The sequence below is a fragment of the Stegodyphus dumicola genome, chromosome 1 (genome assembly GCF_044657685.1).
Source record: "Stegodyphus dumicola isolate Sdum_Otavi_A_Nest chromosome 1, ASM4465768v1".
NCBI classification, from domain to species: Eukaryota; Metazoa; Arthropoda; class Arachnida; order Araneae; family Eresidae; genus Stegodyphus; species Stegodyphus dumicola.
Genome location: NC_140768.1, coordinates 219,085,692 through 219,113,435, shown reverse-complemented (window position 1 = coordinate 219,113,435; position 27,744 = coordinate 219,085,692). Strand labels below are relative to the sequence as shown.

General features: G+C 30.4%; 1 protein-coding gene across 5 annotated transcripts in view; it reads left to right on the top strand.

The window, feature by feature from the left end:
• Positions 1-19,359, top strand: part of LOC118182700 (condensin-2 complex subunit G2-like) — a 200,841-nt gene extending 181,482 nt beyond the window's left edge. For all 5 annotated transcript variants that reach the window (XM_085825775.1, XM_085825764.1, XM_085825770.1 and 2 more), the window contains 3 exons: positions 13,550-13,674; positions 14,041-14,224; positions 17,495-19,359. In XM_085825775.1, the coding sequence (XP_085681901.1) occupies positions 13,550-13,674; positions 14,041-14,224; positions 17,495-17,573 (388 nt within the window). In that variant the 3' untranslated portion in view covers positions 17,574-19,359. The remainder of the gene's footprint in view (positions 1-13,549; positions 13,675-14,040; positions 14,225-17,494) is intronic.
• Positions 19,360-27,744: the final 8,385 nt, after the last annotated feature.

Sequence of the window (27,744 nt, the reverse complement as noted above, 5' to 3'; positions counted from 1 at the left end):
TTGAACTTTTAAAAATGGACCACTTACAGGACAATCTGCATTTCATGGCTCCTTCATCCACTTTAAAAGAGTTTCGTCCAGATCCTCTTTTCCATTAATTTTTCTTCATTCTTTAACAGTGTTGAAATAGTAGAAAAAGGTAAATCATACTTTTTGTAGATTTCAGAAATTTTACACAATCTCTAACTCTTGTAAAATCCTTATTTCGTAAACTAATAAAATTTTACATTTCGACATCCCAAGATAAAATGTAACAAGCATACTCTATGAATGCAGACCAAAGAATGGCCTCCACACAAGTCCGCTACCCTGTCACTCTTACCCAGAGTGAACTTCCATCCAATAAGCAAATTCTGTCCGTTTCCTCAAGGTCATCGTGGGATTTCTTCACGCATGCATGCCACAAGTTGAAAATGGCCGCCATCATGTGTTCGCAGAAATTATGACTCATCACTAACTTTTGGCTGACTTCAAAATATTAAAGTAATTTTTTGAAGAAAGTATCAGCTGCGCTGGAGAGGTGGAAGTGTTTATAAATCACAAAAATATTGCTTGTTGTAACAGAGGTTTGCTCGTTAAAAGCGAGTTATGCTCCCATAGGCTTAACATTGTACCAACCAAGTATTTCCAATCTCCTAGTTAAGGGCTAATTATAAATGAGTTGTATAGTAATCCCCATTACATATTGTGTGTGTGTGCATGGGTATGTGTATATATATATATACTAGAACGCCCGGTGGTCATACAAAATGACCACTGTTCTAGATATTATAAATTGTAATTAAAATGATTTGTGCAAAGGTGTCTGCTAATTTACACTGAATTACCCAGGGCAGGCGGCGAGGACGCCCATTTGCTTATTGACCCATGGGGTTTCCCCCTTCTACTTGCTTAATTGGTTAAAGTAGAATGCAATGAAGGAAAGCATTGGCAATACATTTCTTAAAAGCTACCGCTAGCTCAATCAATAAAGGTTATTTAAATAATGAAATGTTAATTCACATATCAAAGATCTCTTTGTACACAAGATTTCTTGTGCAGATCTTTCCTTCATTTTTAAGCTCGCCTTGCAGAGGACCATCCATTATTTTTATTTTACGTCCGTTCTTTCACGAACTCTTGAACAGGCAACATAAAATTGACCGTATTCAAATGCAGGCTCAGGTAAAAAAATACCAACACGCTTAAGTGTTCAGCCCTGAGACTTATGGATGGTCATGGCAAAGGCAAATTTTACAGGAAATTGTCTACGTCTCAATTGAAACGGCAACCCTGTGCCGTGGCCACTTCACCCCATTGGCTAGTACAGTTACGCAAGCAACCAATAAAATATCAGCGGCAAACAGACACTTAAGCCACATACATATATATATATATATTGAAGTATCATCATCTCCTCCGAAATGGCTGGCTCCCAGACTTAGCGAAGCACACCGTTGGATTCCGCACGTCCGTGGCACGCCATTGTGACCATTCGCGTCTTCTTGGGATTTTAATTAGCCGAGATATTAATTAAAAACAAATTTTGCCCTAAGTTTTTCCTACATTTTCCACTTTCTTTCTTAAGTTTTCCCTATTACAGGGATTTGGCTACATGCCAAATTCTTTTTTTCCCCTTCAAATATCTACGGAACGGCGCCGAGTTGAAATTTGAGACGCATATCCTCGGATTCCAAAAAATTCTCCGATACCATTGATACCGTTCTCATCTCCGTACGACTTTAATCGCCCAAGATATTAATTAAAAACCTCGGAAACTATGATTTCCACGCTCATTCTTCCGAGTGGCAACAATAAACTATCGGTGACACACACTTTAGCTGCTTATATATATATAAAGATATATATGTCATATTTTAATGCATAGGAGGAACCAAGTACTTCTGACTGTAGACATGGACGAATGCAAAGGTATGCAGACGAAGCTAACAAAACTGAGCTTGAATAATCACCATCTTTATTTTTTCTCACATCGAATCATTTCTTCAGCAGACAAATTACTTTTCGATCATCGTTGAATACAATAGTTTTTAGGTACGTGGGTTCTAAAGGTATACGGCATAGGCATTTTAGCAGGGCAAAGCAGCACTGAGTTCACAGCGTGGCAGGAGCTAGGAAAATGGATGACGTATTTTCTTGCGAACAGTATTTATACCTAGAAGATGCAGGAAGTACTTTAAACTGTAATTGATTAGTTTTAGTTACCTTTTCAAGCAGCGTTATGTAACATGGAAAGATCTCAAATTTGGGAGAACAGATGAATTTAGAGGGGAGAGCAGCAAATCTAGAATAGATAATTTTGAGGTCACCTATTATTTCTTACAGCAGCTATCATATTTTATTATATATGGTAAAACTAGCTGGTAAAACTTTCAGGATAACAATTTTAAACAATCTCTGACATTGCTGAGCAACAGTTATGTGATACAAATATAGTATGGCCACTCCAATAACAAGGATAATAAATATAATGATATGTTAAATAATAAAATATTACAACCTCTCCCCCCTCGAGATAAACTTTATTTATATTTTTATAAATTAAAGTTTTTTTCAAAACAGCAGAATATCAACACAATACATAATTGAAATACTACATATAACATAATAAAATACAGTAAGGAAAAGAGGAAAGGCCAAATATTTTTTTTTTTTTTTTTTTATCTATATAGGGAAACAAATTCTTTTATCAGGCCAGGCAGCACGACGTAATGCATCTACATTTTTATGGTTTTTACCACACTTTTACTTCTTCACTTCGATGAACCACACCTTTCACCACTTCGAGTGTAATTGTAGGGTTGTAGTACTAGTGCCCATCTCATAAGTCGTGGATTTAGACGCGCATTATTTTTGAGCCAAACTAGGGGATTATGATCGCTCATGATGAGGAATTTAGTATGCCCGTCTAAATAATATTGCAGTATCTTTACAGCGAATATTATGACGCACATTCTTTTTCTATGGTAGAATACCTTTTTTCAGTTTCTGTAAACTTCTTAGTGAGGTATAATACTGGATGTTTTCTTAGTTCTTAGTGAGGTATTGCCTCATTCATCTTCTGAGCTAAAATGACACTCATACCAACGTTTGAAGCATCAGTTTGCAAAATAAATGCCTTATTGAAATCAAGTGAGTGTAATAGAGGCTTTTGTGGCAGTTTTACTTCTTTAAGAACTCCCTCCTGTCTGTTTAGTTTCTTTAAAAACTTCAACTTGAATTGAATCGCACTTCTAGATGAATTGCCCAGAACTTGGCAATTCATCTAGAAGTTTTAATTGAGGATCGTTTAATTTTGTCAGTTCTTTCTTGTCAGATTGCTCCTTGCGAGATGAACTTTTGTTCTTATTTGTTGCTTGCATTCTCATTGAATGTGACAACTTTGAGTATCCTTTATCATGTTTGTGCCTCTTTGCTAAGTTTTCTGACTTGTGCTTAGATTTTTAGCTTTAGAAGCACCTTCATGAATTCTTTTATCAGAAGTTCTTTGATCTGCTGTTAACAAACTGTCAAACACATCTTTGCTTTTTGGAGAAGAAGGAATCGGGGAACTTGTAGTGGAATAAATCACACACGTAGAAGATGAATCATCATGTGAATAAGGTGAGTCAACTTCCATATGAATAACTTCAGTTTTCGTACCAGAAGGTGAACACTTAGACTATCTGTCAGATTTCTGTGAAGCATTGACAGAAGCTTGACTATTAGGAGGGTGAGTATTGACCAAATTATCCTGATTTTTAGCACTATTATTTGTTTGGATCTGCATCAAAGATGAATAGTTCTGCATTTGATCCCTATATTTTTCAGGAATAACAATTACTTCCCTTTCATTTCCATTTTTATCTATTTTTGGTTTCACCAACAACCCGTTTCCTTTTACTTTGAAATCATTTGACTTGCTGGAATTTTCATTTTTAGCTTTGCTAAGCAATGAGGCTAGATCTCTGCTTTGATGCTGAGATTCAATTAATTCCTTAGAACTAACATTAATTACTTTCTTAATTTCTTTGTCTTCCTCATCTGCCTGTGATAAAATATCTTCATCAGTCTTAATAACAGACAGTTCTTCTTGTTTCCTCATTTTGGTGTCTCTACTTCGATCTTCTTCACAAGATCATTTTACTTGAGATCATGTCAAAACTGCATTTATCCTTTCTAAATTTAAGAATTGTTTATCTTTGAACAACTGAGCAGTTTTGTTACCCAATACGTATCTGCCAGGATCATTTGTAACAACAACTTGCCTTTGTCTTTATATGACCAAGTTCACAATTATTTTCAACTTCAGATAACGGTAGACACACTAAAATGGTCATTTAAAAGATATTGTACCCAGACATGTTCTCCAGTCATTTTTGAATTATCTATGTATTTTCGAGAAATAACATTTAATGTGGCTCCTGTATCTCGAAGAATAGGCATTTCATACCCGTTAGCTAAATCGTTAATTGTATATGTCTCTAACAAATCATCATTCAAAAATACGCAATTTGGCTTTTCATTTGGTTTTAAGTGAGGGCATTGAGGCTTAAAATGTTCATGTGACCCACACTCGAAACTACGGGGTAGATATCTTTTGTCATATAAATTTTCTGGGTTCTTGTTTTGGTCTTCTTCTTTTTCGGTGATCTTTCTGGTATTTTGAGTCATCCCATTTATCAGAATGCTTAAAGTGCTCTATTTTTTTTTCACAAAGTTTTCGTAGCGTGGATTAAATGATCTTTTGTTAATCTTCCCAGTTTGATTGGCAGAAAATTTCGGTTTTGTTGTTTTTCTCACATCTTCAAAGTCTTCAATTTTCTTAACCATCTCAGTAGGTGAAATGATGGTAGTCCATTCATCCAAAAAATATTCTTTGAAATCAGAAGTATGCTTTTTAATTTGATCAACCAACAAGAGATCTTTTAGCTGTTCAAAAGTTTTAATGTTTAATCCATTAAGCCATTCTTCTAAATAATTCTTTAATTCATAGTATAAATCATACCAAGTACTTTCAGTAAATTTTTGGTGTTTATTAAATAGTTGGAATTTTTTCGCGCTCAATTTAAATCGCTGTAACAGTAAAGTTTTACATGTTCATGCTTTTTCACATCCTGTCCTAGTTTTCTAGCAATAAGCTGAACAATGTCAGGAGGCAGCGATGAAATAAATTGAGTTACTTGATTTTCAGCAGGTATATTCATAATTTTAGCTTGATGCTCAAGTAACACCAGAAATAAACTTATTTCATCTTCTTTAATGTTGAAACGTGGCATGACATCGTCAATTCTGATTTTTGAAGCCCACTTAGGTAACTGCATAGTTTCTACCAGCTGTGCTCTTGCAGACATTGCTTCCAACTCAAGTTTCTGTAGCTCAAAAGCTCTTAATTCGCTCTTCTCTTTTGCGTTCTTTTTCCCTTTCTTCTCTTTCATGTTCGCATTCTTTTATTCTTTTGTATTCTTCTCTTTTTTCTCTTTCTTCTCTAATTGCAGCCAGTAGTTCTCGAGTAAACTCCACATCATAACCGGGACTTTCAGTAATCAATTTATACAACCGAGCAATTTTAATTCAGGTCTCAAGGTTAAACCTAACTCTTCTGTCAGTACTTTTAAATCCTGTGTTTTACTCCTTGCTAAGAATAACACGTTGAACAAGTTACCTTTAATAGGCTTTCTTTTGAAATTGAATCTAAAAAAATCGTACTAGTATTAAAAATATATAATTTAAGCGAGACTTAATTTGTCAAATACGAAATTAACTCTAACCAACTGGTGTGAATTATTTAAACAGCTTTGCCAGTTTGACACAAAATAAAATAACACTATGCTGGGTTGACATTTTAACTCGCTATTCACAAGCCTCATTGGCTATAACTATATAAACACTTTTTCCAGTTATGCAATACAATGGAATTTTACCCACGTCAGTTTGACGATTTTACTATCTATCTCCACGCCTGGTTGGCGATAACAAAAACAATTTTTGCCAGTTTGGCAATACAATTTACAGGGTTCGTATGGTCCTTAAGAGTCCTGAAGTTTTTTGGAATTGATTTTTGGTCCTTAAAAGTCCTTAATTTCGGCCAAAATCGTCAGAAGGTCCTTAATTTTAATCATCAGAAATTTCTGTCTGTTTTTACGACTGCCATTTTGAGTGTGAATTAACATTTTAGAGTAATATTTTTGGCGATTTGCTGACAAATATTCATGGATTATAATTTGTTCCTATTTCTAATATTAAATGGTGGGATACTCGAGTTTCTGAGCAGGAAGTGAAACATGAGCATTTCAAAATTATTTCATTTTTTCTAATGAAGAGCTCTTAAACAACTTTTCGCTTTTGGGGATGTTAATTCTTTTATTAAACCTTTCTAAATTTTTGGCAATTTATCATAATTTTGGTGATTTTAAGATCTGTTTCTATAAAAAATTTTTCATTTTGAGATCTAGGATATTTTCTACAGTTTTTTTTTAGAACATTGTAATTTCAGCCATTTATTATATGTGGAAAATAAGCAAGGTATAATGCTATAAAGCACCATTTATGAAACAGTTCTTAGCAAAAGCAAACTAGCTATGTAATTAATTAAAAATCTATTTTTAATATTTTCATGGTAAGAGCTTTTCCTGTGTAATTGTCTGAGAATATTCAGAATTCTCAAAATATACATCAGTTTTCTCCGGAGCTAGGCTCAGGTGCAATTTAAGCTCAGGAAGAACAATGAAAGCATTATAGTTGAATGTTTTACTTCTGATACTAGAATCTTTTCTTAACATTTTTATCTTCCCTTTATTTTCTCTACTTTTCACTAGACACAAACATAGAAAATATCAAAAATGCTTCTAATCTTATCATATGAACAGGCATTATAGAAAGGAATTCTTTTATTAATAAAGATATTGAGAATTGAAAATTTAAAAGATTCATCTAATATGTCTTAATGCATCACACACAGGGCATTTTCCCATCTGATGCAGTCTCTGTGTATCGTAAATTCTGCTGCCTGGTGCCTTTCTAAATTCTGCTTCCAATGCCTGTTCTAAGTTATAAATGTTTTGCCGTTTCTAGGCTTTATCGCTCAGTGTGTCATTAAATTCTAAAAATGATGCCACATCAGCTCTCTAACCGAAGCTTACCATATATATTTCATATTTCTTCTGAATGTTCATATTACTAAAGAAATAAAATTAGCAGCTTTTTCTATGCATTCTAAATGCATTTAGCTTATTTAGAATATCAGAAATCTTTAATTTAATCCAAAAATTCTAAAATGAAGAGAAAACATGGAAGAAGAAACTAAATATCTAACGAAAAACAAATTTATTCTTCAAAGATATGTACAGTTATTATTATGCAAATAACCCAATTGTTTACAATTTCAGCCCTTACTATAATTTCTCTTTTCTATTTTCTCACCAGAATGCAAATCCCGTAGACAGTTTTTAAACCGAGTTTTTTGAAGTGTAAGACAAGAGTGTGTTTCTGACCTCCACTTGCTCACTGCATTAGAACCTGCCCGCTCTGATAATTTGTAATTATTAGTCTTGGATTACCGTTGGCAACATTTGAGTTTGTTATGATGATAGAGAGTTATTGAGCCAGCCTTAAAATCAAATTAAATTGTATAGTCTTTGACCACTAATTCATATTTTTAGTTTGAATTTGACTCTTCTTGTTTCATTACATCACTACGAGCTGTAATTGATTTTGTTAGCATAAGAACATGCCTTTATTTTTGAAGTTCTTTTTAAATAAGAATCTTATTTAAACCTTTGTCAGACATTGTAGTTACTTTCAGACATAGCGATAATTTGCTTCATATCTGTTGATGTGTTTTGGACTATTTAACTTTTACCAGATAAAATAAACCTTCATAGGTACATTGTGGACAGGTTGATAGGTTAGGAGACAAAACACGCAGAAATTAGTGAGAGCATTCTTTTGTGTATTGATACAAATTCCTGATTGTTAAAAAAGGTGCTTAAAGAGAAGGAAATCGATATAAATTAACCAAAATGTCTGGGAAGGCTTCAGATTAAAAAGATGCATAACTATTTTGTTGAGTATTGTTACTAAAAAACATAAATGTTTTACGTGTAATTATCCAGATATCGTTTAAGAATCATTGTCATAAATTACATGTATTTTAAATTGCAAAATTTTATTAGATTGGGATTTTAAGAGGGCTAAAAAAAATAAAATTTAATAGTGACCATGCAAATCCATAATGACTAAGGTTATCTTGTACCTAATTTAATTACTTATAACTGCTTACTGCTTGCCCTTAAAATTTATCTCTGCATATTAAAGCGAGTTATTGCCTTTCATTAACCCTTACCGTAGCCACAAGATAAAACACAAAAATGTAAAACTTATTCTTCGCATCTAGTGAGACTTAAAATAATGTAAAACAACTTATCACTTCTGGTACTTTAGTGGCTTATTAGAACCTTAAAGTATATTAACTGAGTCACAACCCTTGCAGGTAAGCAGTAGCAATGACAACAGCTAGTCTTTTGTTCATCATGCTGATTATGATTTTACCTCTCATTTTAACCTATGTCACTTGACATAAAATCTGCTTACTATTTACTAAAGCTTTAGACTGAGCAAGTATGTGACAAAATAGGGTATAAAATAAAATCAACATAAAACTAACTGTTAGTAAAACGTAAATAAAATGTCACTTATCTCCTTTCAAATATGTTCAGTTCTTATAAGTGTAAAATATATAATGCTCCTTGATAAATTTCATATATTTTATTCTCAGACTTAATAATAATTATGTTAATTAAGTCATGTTTAATAATAATGCATCCTACTTACGGATCTATTTTATTTTTAGGATGGTATTACAAAAGTGAAGTTTAGGCATAGATAATATTTTGAATTGAATTTATTCAGTTCCCATTCGCTCATAGGTCCTTAATTAATTTCATTAATTAAAAAGTACTTAATTTCCGTGCCCAGAAATGTGTACGAACCCTGAATTTATCTGTAATATGCCGGGATGATGTTACTATCTACCACACGCCTGGATGGTAAGAACTAAGAAAAGACTTTTGCCAGTTTGGTAGTATAATCAAATCGCACTACGTCAGTGTGACATTGCTACTTATTTTCCACGTGCCTGCTTGGCAACAAACAACAAATTTTAAAACACAGCTAGCAGTTCCTTTTCTTTTATATATATATAAATGCCAGGATGGCTTACACATATCAATTATAAGTTTAAAATATTTAATGCATACTACTGAGGGATTTATTTTATTTTTAGTATGGTATTATAAAAGTGAAATTCAGGTATAGATAATATTTTTAATTGAATTTATTCAGTTCCCATTTGCTCATAGGTCCTTAAATTTTATTCGTTAATGGTCCTTAAAAGTACTTAATTTCCATGTGCAGAAATGTGTACAAACCCTGAACCCTTTTAAACAAAAACTTACACTATTTAAATATTATTTTGAAATGAAATACTTAAATTCAATAAACTTCTTTTTATGAAACCAAAAGTTAATCTTATCTTCAGAGATCAGCAATATCCTGTTCTGACAATTCTTTGCTCGGACACAAGTTATAGAAACACAGAAGATATTATTTGAATGATCCGCTTTAAAACGGCAGACTTCTGACATCCCTTTCTCCTTGAAATAAACAAACTCTAGTTGGTACTAGCAAACTTTTTCTCAAATATTTCAGCATTTTTCTGGGATTAGGAGACCAGCACCATCAAAATTGATAATTGCATTCCTAATTTTTAGGATCTCGGTGGAACCTCCAATTTTATAAGACTAAATGTATTTTGCAGTTTTTATCAAAATAACAGATGATCTAAGTAAACCATAAATTTTATTTTTAGTTTACGGAGATAGATTATTTGAATACAATCATTTAGTTACAAAATTTTCATACATCTACTAACTGATAAAACTTTCAGAATAACAATTTTAAACAATCTCTGACGTTGCCGAGCAACGGTTATGTGATACAAATATAACGTTGCCACTTCAATAACAAGGATAATAAATATAATGATATGTTAAATAATAAAATATTGTAATATACATATATTTATTGTTACGAAATGTCCACCACGCAATAAAATAGCTTCCCCCCAAGGTGGGTTTGTGGTTGCCATAAAATGGTAAGGAGAGGCATGGTTGCCAGATTTGGCATGAAATTGCACATTTGGTGACAAAACTGGTAATGTGCCATAGATTGATGGAGAACCTTCTGGAATGAATTCTTAGCAGTTTGGCCCAGAATGTTCTCAAATGCAAGCCGAAACCAATATAAACCCTGCTGGTACATGGAGTAGCGTGTGTTTCATCAGAGTCTGTTGACTTGATCATCAGTCTTGTGTTAAGTGTATCGCAAGTTGGTGCATCGAAGAATGCGCATCATTGGGACTATTGAGTGCATCGCGAGTTGTAGTGTGAAGAATCTCGATAGTATGTAGAGTTCCGAGAACGACTGACCGAGTCAGGAGTTGTACTCTGGTGCTTTGCCATGAAGCTATCTTCATCGTTATAGCCTGAAAGCTGTGTTGCTGATTGTTTCAGCGTGCTTATCATAGTTTTTCGACGACTGTAAACGCGATTTTGGAACTGTCCTGAATAAATTGTGGCTAAATAAATTGTGTTTTCATTCTTCATCAAGTGTTGCCATTAATCACTCCAATTCCATGAACCCATGCAGAACACAACAATATATGTATATATATATATACAAGTATATACACACACACCTGTATGTGTTTTTGTGTAAATAGTGTTCATGCAAGATCATTTTAAATACAATAATTTCTAAACCTTTAGGTGCAAAATTTTATTATCTAAAAGCGATTAATCCTTCTTAAGCTAGCAACATGTTAACAATATGTTTTACCTTACTAAAATTTTGTTAATCTCTTTTTGTTTAGAAATTGCTTCCTCGAGTTTAGAAAATAATTAATTTCATGCTTAAAAGTGTTTTAAATCAGCAAATTTATTTCTTAATGCTTCATGAATTATCGGTCTTGGATGCTAGTGGTTTATGCCATCCTTCAGTTCAATTTTAATAGGCGTTGGATTCTAGGGGTCTTCTACCTCTTTGCCTCTGCCTTCAACTTCTCGATAATACTTTTTTGGCTGTGATGCTACAAAGATACTGTACACATAAACATACAAGCTTCTTCAGGGTTAGAAACTGAGCTCAGTGCTTGACAGCTGATTTTATTAACCACCATAAAGTTAGCCAAGAAGACAGCTAAAATAGAAATAAATACACATAACATTATTAAATACTTAATATATCAACACAATCACTTTGGTGCAGTTTGGTGATTTTGTACAGGGGAAAGAAAAAGAATGATTTATAATTGCAAAAAATTCTTTTTTTCATCTATGCATGTTGCTGCACTTCTATTAGGATTGTTACTAAGAAAGTTTCTTTTATTTCCCAGCAGATTTCCCTCAGAATCCATCACAGATTTTAGTCTATTTTAGTGATTAGATTTTTCCACTAATCATTTTTTGTTCTTCAGCCACTTTATCGAGAACTCGGATTTCTCGCATGTAATTATTCCAGTCTATCACAGTCTTGTTGGCTCTTTCTAACTCTTCATAGCAGAATTTAATACTGGTTAATTCTTTGCTGTAGCAGTAAATAAATGTGATCCTGACATGTTCATTACAACTTTTCACACTGCATTTCCAAAAAGGCTGTTTTACAAAATATAACATCATCAGATGTAAGAGATGTTTAAAAAATTCATCTTAACTGAGAGTTCAAATTTTATTTTCAGAATAGTTTTTTTCTACACATTATTATTTATGGTATATAGGTATATATATATATAACTACAACAATATATGAAGTCATAGAAAATACTACAGTATTACATTAATTACTCTACTGCAGCGGCTCTCAATTTTTTGACTAAGGCGTACCATCTAAACAAAAATTAAAAACCTTTAGTACCACCATTACAAAGTACTACTACCACAACCACTCTTGAACAAAGCTCAGATCGCATAAATTTATGAGTTTTAGAGGAAAAACTCTATCAGGATGTTTGAGTTTTAAATTTTAAATTTAATAATTCAAAATACTTTGCTTCTTTGCATACCACCGGTTGAGAACCCTTGCTCTACTATAACTTGAAAATGTACTCTTCATTTTCTGTTGAAAAATTCCTATGAATTGCACTGTGGCAGATGGGAAAGGAAAATGCCTGATAACTTCATGACCAACTGTATTTATGACATCCGTTAAACTAGTGGTCAATTATGATGTTACAGCAAAATGTTCTAAACTGTCCAAGGCATGTAACACTTCTTGTCAGGTGGGTGGAATGATATTGCCCTCCTCGCTTTCTTCTGATGGCATTTCTTGCACTTCAAATACAATTGATTTCACTAAAACACACACAGCATTATCATCTGCACTAACAACTTCTCAAAATTAATAAAAGGGTTTCCAATGTCTTAATTAATAATTATTCAAGATTGAACATTAGTCGTACGAACTAACTTTTAAAGAATAAAAAAGCACATCTGAAGGCAGAATTTCATTTGTTTATTGAAGCTTACTGTTGATGCCATGATTGTGATAGCTGAGCTTACTTGTGCTCGCTGTGTTTTAAAGAATACAGCATATTCTATGAGATTTTGAATTAAATGTGACAGAACCTTTCTGAACTCAGAACCTATTAGAGAAGCCTAACAGAAAAACAACAGAACAGAAAAAAATATATGAATAGTTTTAAAAGTTTGTAGGAAAAAATATCTAATGGTGCAATGAACTAGAAAACAATTCAAAATTTCTTATAACCGAGATTCATGTTAACCGATAAATTTCTTGTAAGATTATGTGTATTGTTGCGAGGAAATTTTGTTCTTCTTAAGGAGAGTTTGGTATATTGTAGTCTTGCAGAAATTTTACTGCAGTTAATTTGCTTTCGTTGTAGTACTACTGGCACATATTTTAAAATTGAATTTAAGACAAAAATATCATAATTTGCCATTAAAAACTATTGGAGCCTGTAATACAGCAAATAGAACACGTATGAAAATGGCAACATTGCTTGTTCGAACTAAATAGTAGTGCATGGTTACCAGAGTTTGACTACTTCTACTAAGAGCATTTATATGTAAGTACCTATTAGTAATAATTGGTTATTACCAATTTTATAACTGGCATAATAATTAGTACCAGTTATTATGCCACTCTTGCATATTAGCAATTTATCCGTTCTGACCTTTCTTTGCTTAAAATACAATTCTGTTTTCAAAACATTAACTGGTTTCTTTTTATATTTTAAAATTTAATTTCATGTCAAAAGCAAGTACTTTAATTCCTGTGATGAGTTTTGGTTATGTGATCAATTATTTTATTACATTCAGAGTTTATTTACAAAATTTTAAATACTCATTTCATTATTAAAAAACAAAAAGATATAGCCCAGTTCTTTTAGCTATAAGTTTGAATTACTTATCAAAACAGGTTTTTACAAAAAGTGGTTTTAATATATATACTGTATGCAATTAGTTTACATTAGTACTGTAATATTTTTCTGCAGGACTTTTCTAAAAGAATTGTGTTACTGGTGTATAAAATCAGTGGAAGATAAAGAATCTCCAGATGACGATTTTCAGTTATGGATTGCATGTTGTGTAATTCTCTTCAATATTTTTCGAATTAAAGGTAATCATTTATTTTCTCTCTCTCTCTCTCTCTTTTTTTTTTTTTTTTTTTTTTTTTTTTTAATATATATATAGGAAATTTACATTGTTACAAAACACTTGAAACCAAAGATCTTTATCAAAATAAATGTTTTCAATTAAATATTTGCAACCTAATTGCTTTAAAAAATGTGTAATTATATCACTTCATAATGAGTTTCCTCCCCTTCCTCAAACATTTTCAGTCAGTCTAAATAAATGTTTGGAATTAAAAATTTCCTAATTAATTCCTTTAAAAAAGTGTAACTTTATATTACTTTCATATGATCTTACTTTTTTAAAATATCTTTCTTAGTAGGGAAAAAAATGACTGGGTTATATTTTACAGGTTTATCAAAAGGTGCTATCAGAACATTAGCTGTAACAGTAGGAGAACTGGAAAAACTTCTTTTGAAATGGTATCCTATAAAAGAATCAGAAACTGTAGAAACAACTAAATTGAGGAATGTTTTTGAAGAAGATGAGCAGAATAACAAACTAATTGAAGAGGATGAGGTGATAAAAGATTTAAGGTAATTACTGAAATTATAGCTTTTTTAACAAAAGTAAAAGCTGTAACAAAAATCTGAACTATAAAAATAATGTTTATTTATGAAAACTAGCATTATCATTAATATAACTTTAAAACATTGTAGAAAGTTGCTAATTTTAAATTTATCTGGTTATAAAATTCTGAAATATAGGAAATTTACATTGTTATAAAACACATGAAATGAAAGATCTTTATCAAAAAATATGTTTTCAGTTAAATATTTGCAACCTAATTGCTTTAAAAAAAGGTGTAATTATATCACTTTATGATGAGGTTCCTCCCCTTCCTCAAATATTTTCAATCAGTCTGAATAAATTTTTGCAATTAAAAATTTCCTAATTAATTGCTTTAAAAAAGTGTAACTTTATATCACTTTCCATCGAAAGGTGAATTTATAATTTTCGAAGTAATCAAAATTTAAAGATATTATCATTCTGACAACCCCTACATGCACATTCCAAATGTATTAAATTAAGCTTCTTTTGAAAAAATATAAAATATCAAAATTCATCTATTATCATAATTAAGAAAATTAATTTAAGTTACATAGCCCATAAATTCACAAAAAGTCGTAATTACCAAGGTCACCTAAACTTGCACTAATTTTAGTTATCTTATTAATTAATAAACATTCATTTTATAATCAGATTTTCAGCATTTGGGGAAGGGGCTAAAATAATTGGTTCTGATATCCTGTTGAAAGTATCTACAAGTCCACAAATCTAGAAACCTGAAACTTTGCAGGCAAGTAGTTCAGGGTAGAGATAGACAAAACTGCTTCTTTAACAATTCACCGCTCACTAACAATGACCTTGATGAGTATGTTCCGAACAGGTTAAGTCAAGAGTGGTTTTCAAAGATGGGGGAAAAAGCAGAAAAAATTGAACAAGGAGTAGGATTGCTGGAATCAACTCAATCAAACCGCTCACACTACCTGAACTGAATTCTTTCAACTATACTTTTGAAATTTCCTTTAAAAAAAAAAAAAAAAAAAAAAAAAAAACCTTTCTACATATAACAACAATAAAATTCTGGAATAAAAAAGTCCTAAAAGCTAAAAAATATTGAAAACTAAACTCGCTTTTGTTAAAGATTACACTATTTCATTACTATAATTGTATTTTGTTGCTACTACAAAACACAGTGAAAAAATAATAAATTTTTAGATTGGGGGCAGATCCCAGAGAACAGGAAATTGTCTGCTGACAAACAGGCGTTTTCTCTTTTTTTATCTAATTTAACAAAATGATACCAAATATCACTCGAGGTTCTTCTTTTCGGTAGGATCCACATTTCGTTCTGCAACCTTGAAAAAAAAAAACATTAAAGAAAAATTCACAGCTCTTTAATTAAGATGTTAGTAAAATAGGTAAATAAATCGGAATATAATTTATTATTTTACATAAATATTAGAGTAATATTGTATAAAAAAGGTAAAACCTAATATACATAGTTATATTATGATACAGTATTCAAAGAATCAAAATGAAACTCCAAGGAAGTGAAAACAGCAATCAAGGCTCCACAACCAGGTTTGAGGCTAGAGCAGAAGCAGATAATCACAACCCAGATCTACAACTAGTGCCGGAAATGCCAACAGCTGGGAACCCAAGAAACTATTTCCTATAATCTGTGTACTTTAAACAGATCTTTGCGCTGCCAGATGGGGGGGGGGGACCCATCCATTTGCAAACAGCAGTGGTCAGTTTCACTGAGATGCATAGGTTTATTTCATGTTTTGTTTTTTAAATAGTTACTAGATGGAACAAAAGCAAGCCAAAAGCACACATGTATACATACATTACACACATAAAAAATAGATCAGAGATGTTTCAGGTAAATAACGAAGTAAAGAATGCTAGTGTTTACATTAAGAGGAATTAAATTTTTTGGCACACTTCCCAACAACAGCTCTCCATGAACTATTAAAGAACTGCTATTCCGTTTTTGCTGGAGCGCATCATCTATCTCTAACATCTATCTATCTCAGGGTGGCCGAAATAAAACTGCCCCAGAAAATGTGGATAATTCTGACTCTAAATTTATCCCTTATAAATTAATAGCAGAACTGTTCTTTACTGCAAATTGCCACTGCTGACATCAATGCAGTTGCTGTGCTCAATTTATCATTGAGGTATGCATAGCGGCTCTACCTGAATATAAATTTCTATGAACTGTGCTTTGCATAACACTCAACTGAAATGAACATGTGCTGTTTTATCATTAGCACCATTTTGTGTTGCTTTCAACTTACTGTTAAATACGCCCCCCCCAAAAAAAAAAAAGATGCACCAAGAACGAGTAATGAAAATTGGACACAAATTGGTATGCATACAGGTTTCGATGGAACATGCAAAATTTTAAAGTTTGGTGATTGATGAATGAGCATGTGATGCTGCAGTACTTCTTAACTGCACAACTGGCAGAGTATTAAAGAGGAGAAATATTGATTCCAAGTCAAATTCTTTGAGAATTTCATTCCATGTACTCGGATAGATAGTAACTATGTGTTGGATAAAGGTGCGCAAGCAATATGTGCAAATGTCAGCATTTGAGAGAGGACATGTAGTTGGGCTCAAAGAAGTCAGTTATTCTTATCTGCGAATCTCTCGACATTGGGATAGGAGATATTCCACTATTCGATGTCATTGGCAGGAATGGGTGAATTATGGTCGAAGGAAGCAGTTGGCGTAGAGAGACAACAGAATGTAATCAGTCGTCAGAGCAACACTCAGATATGCTTTATATGTGGGACTAGGGTTATCATATTTTAGAAATGAAAATCCAGGATCTCTAGAATTTAATAAAAAGTGTGTTTATCTATTGATGCATATAAATTATGTATACAGTACATATTTTTTTTTATTTTTGCACCACTGTAATCTATAATTTGTCTCATCTCCCTTTCTTCTTCTGAAAATATTTTGCAGTTGCCCATATCCAGGATATTTTATTTTAAAAAAAGTCATTAAAATAACTACAAGGTATATGTTATGCAAATCTGTGTTGTAAATGAAAGTTGGCCTGAAGAAATAAAAAGAAATCATACAACATAATAGTCAAGATATTGCTTAAACTGTTGATTTTTCAATGACTAATGTGTTAGTTTCATGTATTTTGCACGCATTGGGAAATAATTTTATTGCATAGAGCAGTTGTTGTTTCAAGAAATTTATTTTCAGTGTATTTTGATATGAAGTGTGTTTCATGTTAATAAAGTAACCATAATCTTTTCCCCTTTGTTTTTCAGTATTGACAAACATTGGCATTCTGAATTTGAAAAACTCAAGAATTGCCTGTCATTGAAAATTTCTAATTTAAAAAAATAAGGCTGTTAGAATGTTAGTGTAAATTTAAAGTATTACATTTCATAAATTTTATTAAATGTATTTTAACTCACTACATATATCTTAATTTTTACATATTTACTTAATAAGTTTATAAATTTTTTTATGCATTCAATGTTATATTTTGACAAATATCTTTTGTAATTCATCTTTGGACAGATTTTATTTAAGGGCTTTTCATTGTAAATAAAACATTTAAAAAATACTATTGAATAATTAAATTATTTTTATGAAATGTTTGTACATAATCTATTTATGCTATATATAGTGGTGTGTTTTTATGTATAAAAATTTGTCAATAAATGATCTTAGCACAATTTGATGTTTCATTGCCTATTGTTTAATGCTGTTGTGATGGTACTTATAATTGTTTATTATCAGATGTCATTTATAGTATAAAATAGTTACTGAGCATGGGTCTGTTTAATTTAAATTTTCATGTTTTTTATGATTAAAAATTAAATTATTACTAAATCATATATTGAAAAATCAAAAAGTCTCCTTCTTTTTAATTTATAAATATTTTTATTGTCCAAAATGAAGTGAAATAGTTATTTCTTTTAAAAAAATTCATTTTCTCCTCCTCCGAAATGTAAAGAAATACAAATTTTACTAAAAAATAACAGTCAACTGAGAATTCTGAAAATTTTAAACTGTAGTGCAAAAAAAAAAAAAAAATGCTACATTTGTTGTGAATACAAAATTGTGCAATGATTACTAATAAGTGAAACTTTAAATTCAAAATTAAGAGATGCGTCATAAAGAAAAGAACAATATTTTGTGTAAATGCATCAAATTATACAAAAAAAAAGCTTTAATTAGAATTTATGTTTCAAAATTTGTAGAAGAGAGGGAATAATTAAAAATACAGCTCTCAAATAAAGTTCATTCCTTGGCACAAACAATGTATTTTAAACTTGTTTGAATTAAAAATCAGGAATAACTCATTTTGGGTATGTGTAAAACTTTTGATACTCATTGTAAAATTAGTCTTTCAGTATATGAGCTTGGATGTCAGCATAATGAAATTTTGTTTGCTAGAATGTGCAATTGTTAGAATTTCAGTATTTTAAAAATAAACAGGATGTTAGTTTATTACATAATTTTTAAGCATAATGTATATTTCTTGAATTCTAAAGTGTGTACTTTAATTTCAGTCTTATCAATAGAGAAGAAAACTTGATTCTCAGGAAAAATAAAGCCAAATGCTAAAATATTTAACTTTAGATATATAATAAACTTAGATAAATATTTAATTTTTAGCCAAATGCTAAAATATTTGGTTAAACATTGGTTGAATCCTCATAAAAAGTTCTACAAATGTCCAGAGTAGATTACATCATTTCATGTGAAACAAATTTTAATATGAAAAATTATGCTGAAAATTATTGTTGATGGGGGGATGGAATTTGCACAACATAAGTTTCATTTATTGCTGAAAAACACTTTCCTTCCTAAAGGCTAAAAATTAAAAACCAGGAGATACTAGTCTCCTGGTAAAACTAGGAAAGTTAGCAGCTATGCAAATTACTGTAAGAAATTTTCAATCTAAAATTATTAAAAGTTATCTTATTTATCAACTTGAATATCAAAAGCCTATTTATAAAATTATGTAAGATTTTGGATATAAAAATGCATTTCATACATCAAAGCTGACATATTTCTTAGGCCTTAAGCATACAAAAGTAAAATATCTTACCCAATTATTAAATCCTATCGACCATGAATATTGGTGACATTACCAATCATTCCAGTGATAAAGGACAGGTTGTTATTTATTTAGTGAAATAACCAGTAGACACAGGTTATTTAAATCACTTATAATTTTTCATGTTGGATTGTTTTTCTGTTTTCAAATAACACTGCATATTTCCATCAATGCACACTTTTCTTGATACTAGAATCTCACAACTTCTAAAATACAAAGAATGTTCACATACTTTTAGAACGATTTCAGGGCTATTTAATTCATTTTTTAAAGGTTTAATCAGATAGCCATTTTTTCTGGACTGCATTGCGATTGCCATGATAGAAGAGCTTTTCATAAAAAATTTCCAGGGGTATTGATTTCCATTCCTCTTCTACTAATTTTCAGTCTGTCAGTCACCATGGGTTTGTGCTTAAGAGCTTTTTTTCCAAGAGACTAAAGGTACAGTAGACCATAGGTGAAATATCAGAGGACTTCTCAGAATAGTACATTGAGCTGAAAAAGGGGGGAAATCCCAATTTTCTTATTTTTAATTTCCCATTGTAAGAGAATCCTATGACAATCATAAACCCCGTATTGAAAATTTCTCTGCATTGACAGAACTGGTTTTGTACTTTTTTTTCCTTTTCATTTTTGATAATAAATAGATCTTTTCTTATTACAATCATTTAGGTAATCCTGTGCTTCATCAAGGATCACAATATATTTCCATTTATCTCTTGATAAATAGTTTTTAGACATGATTCTACTGATTGTTCTGTGTTTACCCACATCATGCTTTGGCAAAAGCTGGTGAACATTGTTTTTTTAGCTTTTTTAAGTTAGTTCATTATTTTATTATTATTACTAATAGATGTATTAAAAGACTCTTCTGATTTCTGTATTGGGAGATTTTCTTTTGTTGCCAGTAGTTTACATAGTACAAATAGTACATATGTTTTAGGAGGTGTTTGTTTGGAGTCTTCTTTCCATGTAGAAGTTAGTTTTTCTCTTTCCAGTTAATAATGTTGTGTATTTTGCCCTTAGAAACTGTAATACCATTTTTGAAATACAGAATAGAAATATTACTCTTTGGAAAGTGCAAAAACATATCCTTCAATCTACAGTTTGTTTACATGCAACATTTTGAAAGAAGAATAAATTTAAAATTAGCAGACAATTATTCTAATTTCAAATAACAAACTACTGTTGCCACAAATTTTTATACTCGAACATTTGCTTTTTTAAAATTCTTTATGGAAATCTTTCTAAAAGTATATAGACACCTTCAGTACTTCACTGCATGCTGTTCTGTACAAGGCAGGTGCCAAGTTTAATCCCCCCCCTAAATGCAAGGAAAAGATGATAAGTAGAAATTAATTTATATACTTCTTTACAAAAATTAAACCAGCTTATCAAAAATTTTGTCTGACTTACTTCAAACCAAGGTGAAGATCTTATGATTACCATATGCTTTATAATGGTTCTACTAGTCTCTCATCTGCTTACTTTTCATGGGGAAAAGAAGTTTCTAAAATATTCTGGTTACTTTATGTTACTGAGTTTTTCAGTTAGTTGAGTACCTGATAATCAATCTTTTAAATGTCCTAAATAATAGATACTAGTTATTTCAAGACTGTTAGGTATTAATTTCAAATTAGTGTATGAAGAAAATCCTAATATGGTAGATAATATGAAAATTAACATAAATTTGATCAATAAAAATATTTTTTTTTGACCTAGATACAGGCCATTACTGTTCTATGAAATCATAATTGTCTGGGATGAAGAAAAGACAATATTACATTAACTAATACATAGTCCCAAAAAGATACATGCAAATATAACATCTCTATATCATTATTGGAAGCTATTAAATTTTTTAAAAAATTAAAATTTATGTATGTGCTAAATAAAGGTGATGGAAATTAATAAATTTTAATTTAGTCTAATAGTTTTCCATATAATATATTTTTAATTTTATTGATGACATGAATTTATGTTTAATAAATATTTTATATAATGAATTTATGTTTAATAATATCAGTAATAAAAGTGGATTCCATACAGACTTTGACTTTTATGCTCAGCAAAGGTGGTGATGTATGTAATTGTGAAGAAATTTTTAAAAAAAATTATTTTAGCCTTTGAATTATACTGTTTTATAAAAGCTATGCATATTACATTGGAAAGGAGGGAACTATCCACCATTTAATGTTTCAGTAAAACAAAATTCCATTTCTATTTCTGTTGTTTAAAAAGTATATGAACTGCAGAAAGTAAGCTGTAATTTATATATAAAAATAACTGTAATTAATTAACTGTAAATTATATATAAAAATAAGTAAGAAATAAAACTTAGAAAAAGCACTTCACTAAATGAGGAAGACTTTTGTCTGGCAGTGATCCTTACTTTTAGCAACTGTACACAAAGAATGTTTTGCCATATAAGGAGGTCAGAGTAATTTCCTTCTTGCTGTTGGCTTCATGCATCTTTTATTACCAGAAATCAGCTGTATGCATTTATGTAAATGTATTAGTTTGGCTTTAGCTGTAAAAACAAGTATTAAATTATTATTACTTTTTTTTTATTTGAATAAATCAAAATTCGATTTGTCTTCAGCTTAATAACTACTATTTTTGCAAATCAGATCAAAATAATAAATATGAAAATTACGGGAATTTTGAATTGAGAGAAATTCCTTTTCAGATACATAGAGAAAAGAAAGAAATATTTCATTTGTTCTTTTCAGAATATGGTGGAAATTGACTATAATTTAAGTTGAAAAGAGACATTAGGGAAATAAAGTTTGAAATTAAAATTTCATAATGATAAAAAATGAAATTAAAATTTCAGAAAGATTATACATGTGCTTGTGTTCGTATGTGCGTACAAACACAAGCACATGTATAATCTTTATACAAATATGCATGTGCACAATCCATAAAATATGTTTGCATAATTGTGCATTGCACATGCACTACTTTTGTTTATTTATAGCAATTAATACTTTATATATAAACATAAATTTACACATATGATACAGATATGTATGCTTGAACATGAATTCTGTTGAATAAATTTTGCTTACTTGAAAGTATGATGTACATTTTATCATTTATGAAATTAATAGTTTCTTTTTAATTCTTATTTGTGATTTTCTATGCTTGTTACTACTTGATGAAGCAGGCTATGTATAACACAAAATAAAATTGCATTTCAAATTCCAGAAGTCAAATGGAATAATGTATATTTTCATTTGTACATAAAATGGGTAATGATGCCAAGCTAACTCTCCTGATTTTTAAATTTTAACCTCTAATAAAGTAAGTGTTTTTCAGCAATAAATGAAATTTTTTGAATTAATATTTTAATTGTGGAAATTTCACTCCTCCATTTCTAATGATTTTTATTATTATTATTATTATTATTATTATTAAATTTTATGTGTCCTGAACTGGTTTAAGCTACTGCTGACATTTATAGAACTTTATGTAAAGATTCAGTCAATATTTAATTGGTAATAAAGTACAAAGTCCATAATCTGGAATGATCTATAATCTGGACCTCAAAGCCACAGACTGTTTTTTTGTATTCTTTACGCATGCGCGTAAAGAATGCGCATACATTATGCATTGCATAATTTGAATTTGCATACATTACGCATTGCGTAAACGCATTGCGTAATGTATGCTTTACACATGCGCACGCTGAAAGGAATGTTTAATAAAGTAAACAAATCAATATTAAGCTCTTTTTTTTTTTTTTTTTTTTTTTTTTTTTTTTTTTTTTTTTGTAAAATTTGATACCCTTTAAATCATAATTGCTCTTTATTTCATAAATTACGGTTTCATATTTTTAGTTGTATAATTTCTGCATGCCATCTTAAAAGATTTAAATTGATGATCTATAATCCGGAATCGCCGAAGTCTGGATTATGGACTTTGTACTGTATTTTTATTTAATAATGCTTTACATCAATATATAATATATTATGAAGTTGATCCACACACCAATATATACATTAATTATTAATTTTATTTTCATTCTATTAAAAAATAACTTGATTAATTAAAGCTTTTTTTCTCTAATGCAAAATGTCGATACAGAAGTGTAAGAAATTTACTAAATGTAATTAGTCAGAAAAAATAAAATTTAGAATACCTAATTAAATATTAATCTATTTTACATCAGAATCATTAATTAAATAACTCAAATTATGCAATATAAAACAAATTTAAGCCAACCTGGAGTTCTTCAGAAATGGTGCTATCCCACAGCAGAAAAATCTCCTAGAAACTCCAGTTTTGGGCAAGATAACCTTTCAATTTTTTATATTTCAAGGTTGGTAACTATGCAATTAGCTGTCATTATTTATAGCCTTCAATTATGACAAACACATAATTCTTAATCAAGGTATATTTATACATATCACCTACTACACACTAAGAATTTACAATTATTAATTACATTTTATATTTATTACTCAGTCCTTGATAATATACCAACAGATAGTAAGTAAAGCAAGAAATTTTTTTAATGAAATTATTTTCCCACGGGTACAGCAAAAACGAAACTTTGGAAAAATATTCCATGGACATATTTCTTTCTTGGTGGGGATTTGCTTGCTTTATTATGGAAAAGGTAATTATTCTTTTCAGTCATTTTGGATAAGCTCACACAGAAACAGGCTCTAAACGTAAATTATCACTTCTTAGGAGGATTCTGTATTAGAATTAGCTGGGAGGATTTAATTTCAATTTGTGTACAGTATAACATATTTTACTTTAAAAAAAAACTCATTTTAAGTAATCAAATGGATACTCAGGGCTCGAAATCTTTGCCTTTTAAAATTTTCTTTTAATATTAAAACTTATATCAGAAATTATTTTTTCTTGGTCTTTTTTTATTTGAAACTAGAGTCATGAAACACAGCCATTTTAATTTGAGTTCAATTTCCTGGAACATAGAGAGATTGCATGGCTATTTTTATTGTTTACAAATTCTAAGAAATCCCTTCTTCCAAAATAAGTAGCTTTTGAATCATTTGCTTTAATGAATTAGCTGTTCTTTTTATATTATGAATAAGAAGAAAGAAAAATCTGAATTAAAAAGCAAAATTCTGTTAAGTATTTTATATCATTTGATGCCATCTTATCTCATAATTTTTCCCACTTCTTTTTATCATATTTTGATGAAATTTAAATAATCGATTAAAATTCAAGTCTTATTAACTGAGCTTTACATTTAACGGATATATTAACAGTACTTAAATACTATTGATTCAGTATCAAAAACTGCTGTGATATGTGAAATTCAGCTATCTGTATGCTTAATTTCTTGCACCTTCAAGTCAGTTAATGAGAATGCCAATAACAAACTCATCCCATAAAAATCTAATGAGCAAAGTATATAAAATAAAAATTAAAAAAAAAAAAAAAACTATAAATTATTTTTATGAACTACTTTCTTACTGAACCTTTCAAATTATATGCTAACTTACTTATTTTAAGGTCCACTAGTAAGACTCTCATAATAGCTATGTTGATAAGATCTCTGAACATTAGTAATCTGAAATGAATTCAAATCCCAGCAGTTAACTGGCTGGGTATAATATGAATACATGCCATTTTCTTTTATAAAGTTCTTTACTTAGACAGATAGCTTTCATATGCTTTGTTGTACTTAAACAAAACAAAAAAAAAAAAAAAAACACAACTGTAAAACTGTCCTGTATTATAATTCCAATGGTTAAGAATATGAGACAAGAAATAAAATTTAATACTGACTGCCATATGCATAGAGCAGTTGTCTTCAAACTTTGTCAACTCATGGAATCCTTAGAACTATAAGGTTTTTTGGGGTTTCCATCGCATCCTTAGAAAAATGTATCTTAAAGTATTTAAAATAGGTCAATATGTTATAGCTTATTGTATAAAGACAATTTAAGCATAAAGTTAATGTAATTTACTCATTAATAACATTAACTCATGCTCCAGGTGTCAACTACTTTTACATTATATTTAGTAAAAGGTGTGTGCTTTTTTTTTTTTTTTTTTTTTTTAATGCAAACTTTCGAAGTGTAGCTCTATTGATGTTATTTACAACTGCATTTCATATTGTCAGTTTAATTTGTTTCTGTATTTTGTTTTAGATGCCGCATATATTGAGAAGGATTTTTTATTTAAATATGTTTTCTGAAAGGCATTAAAATGTTTAAAGCTGTGTGAGAAACTTCTAGGTATCCTATGTGAATCTACAATCAAAAATTTAGGACTTGTTCTTGCTTAAATATAGAGTTTAACATTGAAGCTATTGATATGTCAATATGTTGTTGCCGTTCCTCCACTGGCAAGCCTTCTGATTTATCACAGTACTCGAAGACTTTTTTTATCCATTCATACTTCATATTTTCTTCAGGAAAATATTCTTTTATAGCTTTCTTCTATAGTAAAAGATGCTCCACTATATAATTTTTAACACTTGTCTACATTCAATTCATTTTTTGTTTAGTTTTGCTAAGTTTGTCTCTTTGACATATGATGACTACATATTAAGTTTTCAAACTAATCTATAATTAAATGTATATGTTTATATTTTTTAGTTAATAAACACTAGTCAAATAGTGTGAATGGGCTTCACAGAACACCATCTGAAGACCATTGGTATAGAGTAAATAACAGCAACAAATCCCCAACTTAATTGGCAGGCATCATTAATAGCTGTAAGAATAATGATAAAAAATGGGAAACTTTATTAACAATTTGAAATATATCAGTAATAATTGACAGCAAACAAACAAAACATAAGAATTTAATTACTGGCATAAAAAGTGTGGTAACATTCATTCATAAATCAAAACACTTACAGCATACATTAAATTGACTTAAAATTACCAAAAATATATATATATCAAATGTTAATTAAAAACTAATGGAAATATTCATGTCTAGAATAAAAATTTAAAATATCCAAATAAAATTTAATTGAAGACATTTTAATGTGAATATAAAGTAACTTTGCTGTATTTCAATACAAATCTGAGAATAATTTTAAAAATAACTTTGCATTTTATTAAAGAAGGAATATAACAATATTTTCCATCAGTACTTTCAATATATTATTAAAAAATTAAATTATTAAAAAAAAAGAAAATAATTTAAAAATTTCAAATCAGTCAGATGCTCAAAAATCTGTATAAATGTTCCCTCTTAATATATCAAATTGCAGACATTTAAATAAATTTATACCTTTAGTACACTACAAATTGTAGTGTTATGACAGATGACCCTACTCAACATTTAGAACTTGGTAAGCATACATATCAGTAGGCAATGATTTATCAGGTTGTCCGGAAAATAATGCAGGTTTCTGCAATTGTTTATCTTTCCTGTACATTTTTAGCAATAAAAATATTTTGAATTATATTAGTATGTATATCATTTTGAAGCTCTACTTTCGCTCTATATTTCTATAATAATCATTTTGTTCCAAAATTATTTTTAAAAATATTTACTAGGTGTTTTTGTTTAGATGTCAAAACAGGATTTTCGGCAAGTTTACTTTTATGAGTACAAGCTAGGCCACAGCGCAGCACAAACGGCTCGAAATGCCAACAAAAGTATGGGGCGAGAAAAGTGTTAATGAATCTATTCAACGGTGGTATCAAAAGTTTTGTCGTGGAAGAATTTGACCTTGAAGATTAAGAGCATCGTGGACACTCTTCAGCTGTTGATGACGACGATTTGAAGACTTTAGTTGAAACAGACCCGTGCACAGCTGTTCGAAGGCTTGCGGAGGAGCTTCGCGTAAGCAAAACAACGATTTCTGATCACTTGAATCGTATAGGAAAGTCAAAGAAGCTCGATAAGTGGGTGCCTCATGAATTGAGCGAAAATTTAAAAAATTGATCGAATTGTTACGTGCGATGAAAAGTGGATTCTCTGTAACAACCGGTGACATTCGACTCATTGGTTGGACCGAGGTCAGACACCATAACACTTTCCAAAGCCAAATTTGCACCAAAAGAAAACTATGGTGACTGTTTGGTGGTCTGCGGCCGGTCTCATCCACCACAGCTTCCTATATCTGGGTGAAACGATCACGGCAGATAAATACTGTCAGCAAATAAATAAAATGCACCAAAAATTACAACGCATGTGCCCGGTATTGGTCAACAGAAAGGGGACAGTTCTTCTCTATGACAATGGTGCAGCCGACCCTACAAAAATTAAATGAACTGGGATACGAGATTCTCCCATATTTGCCTGACCTCTCGCCAATCTATTACCACTTTTCAAACATCTGGATAACATTCTGCAGAAGAAATGCTTCAGAAGCCAAAACGCCTTTGACAACTTTTATCGCGTCCAGAACTCCAGAATTTTATTCGGCTGGTGCTTATTTTGATTAATAAAATTGTTTCTGAGTTGAGTTATGATACTTTAAAGATATAAGTTAAAAAC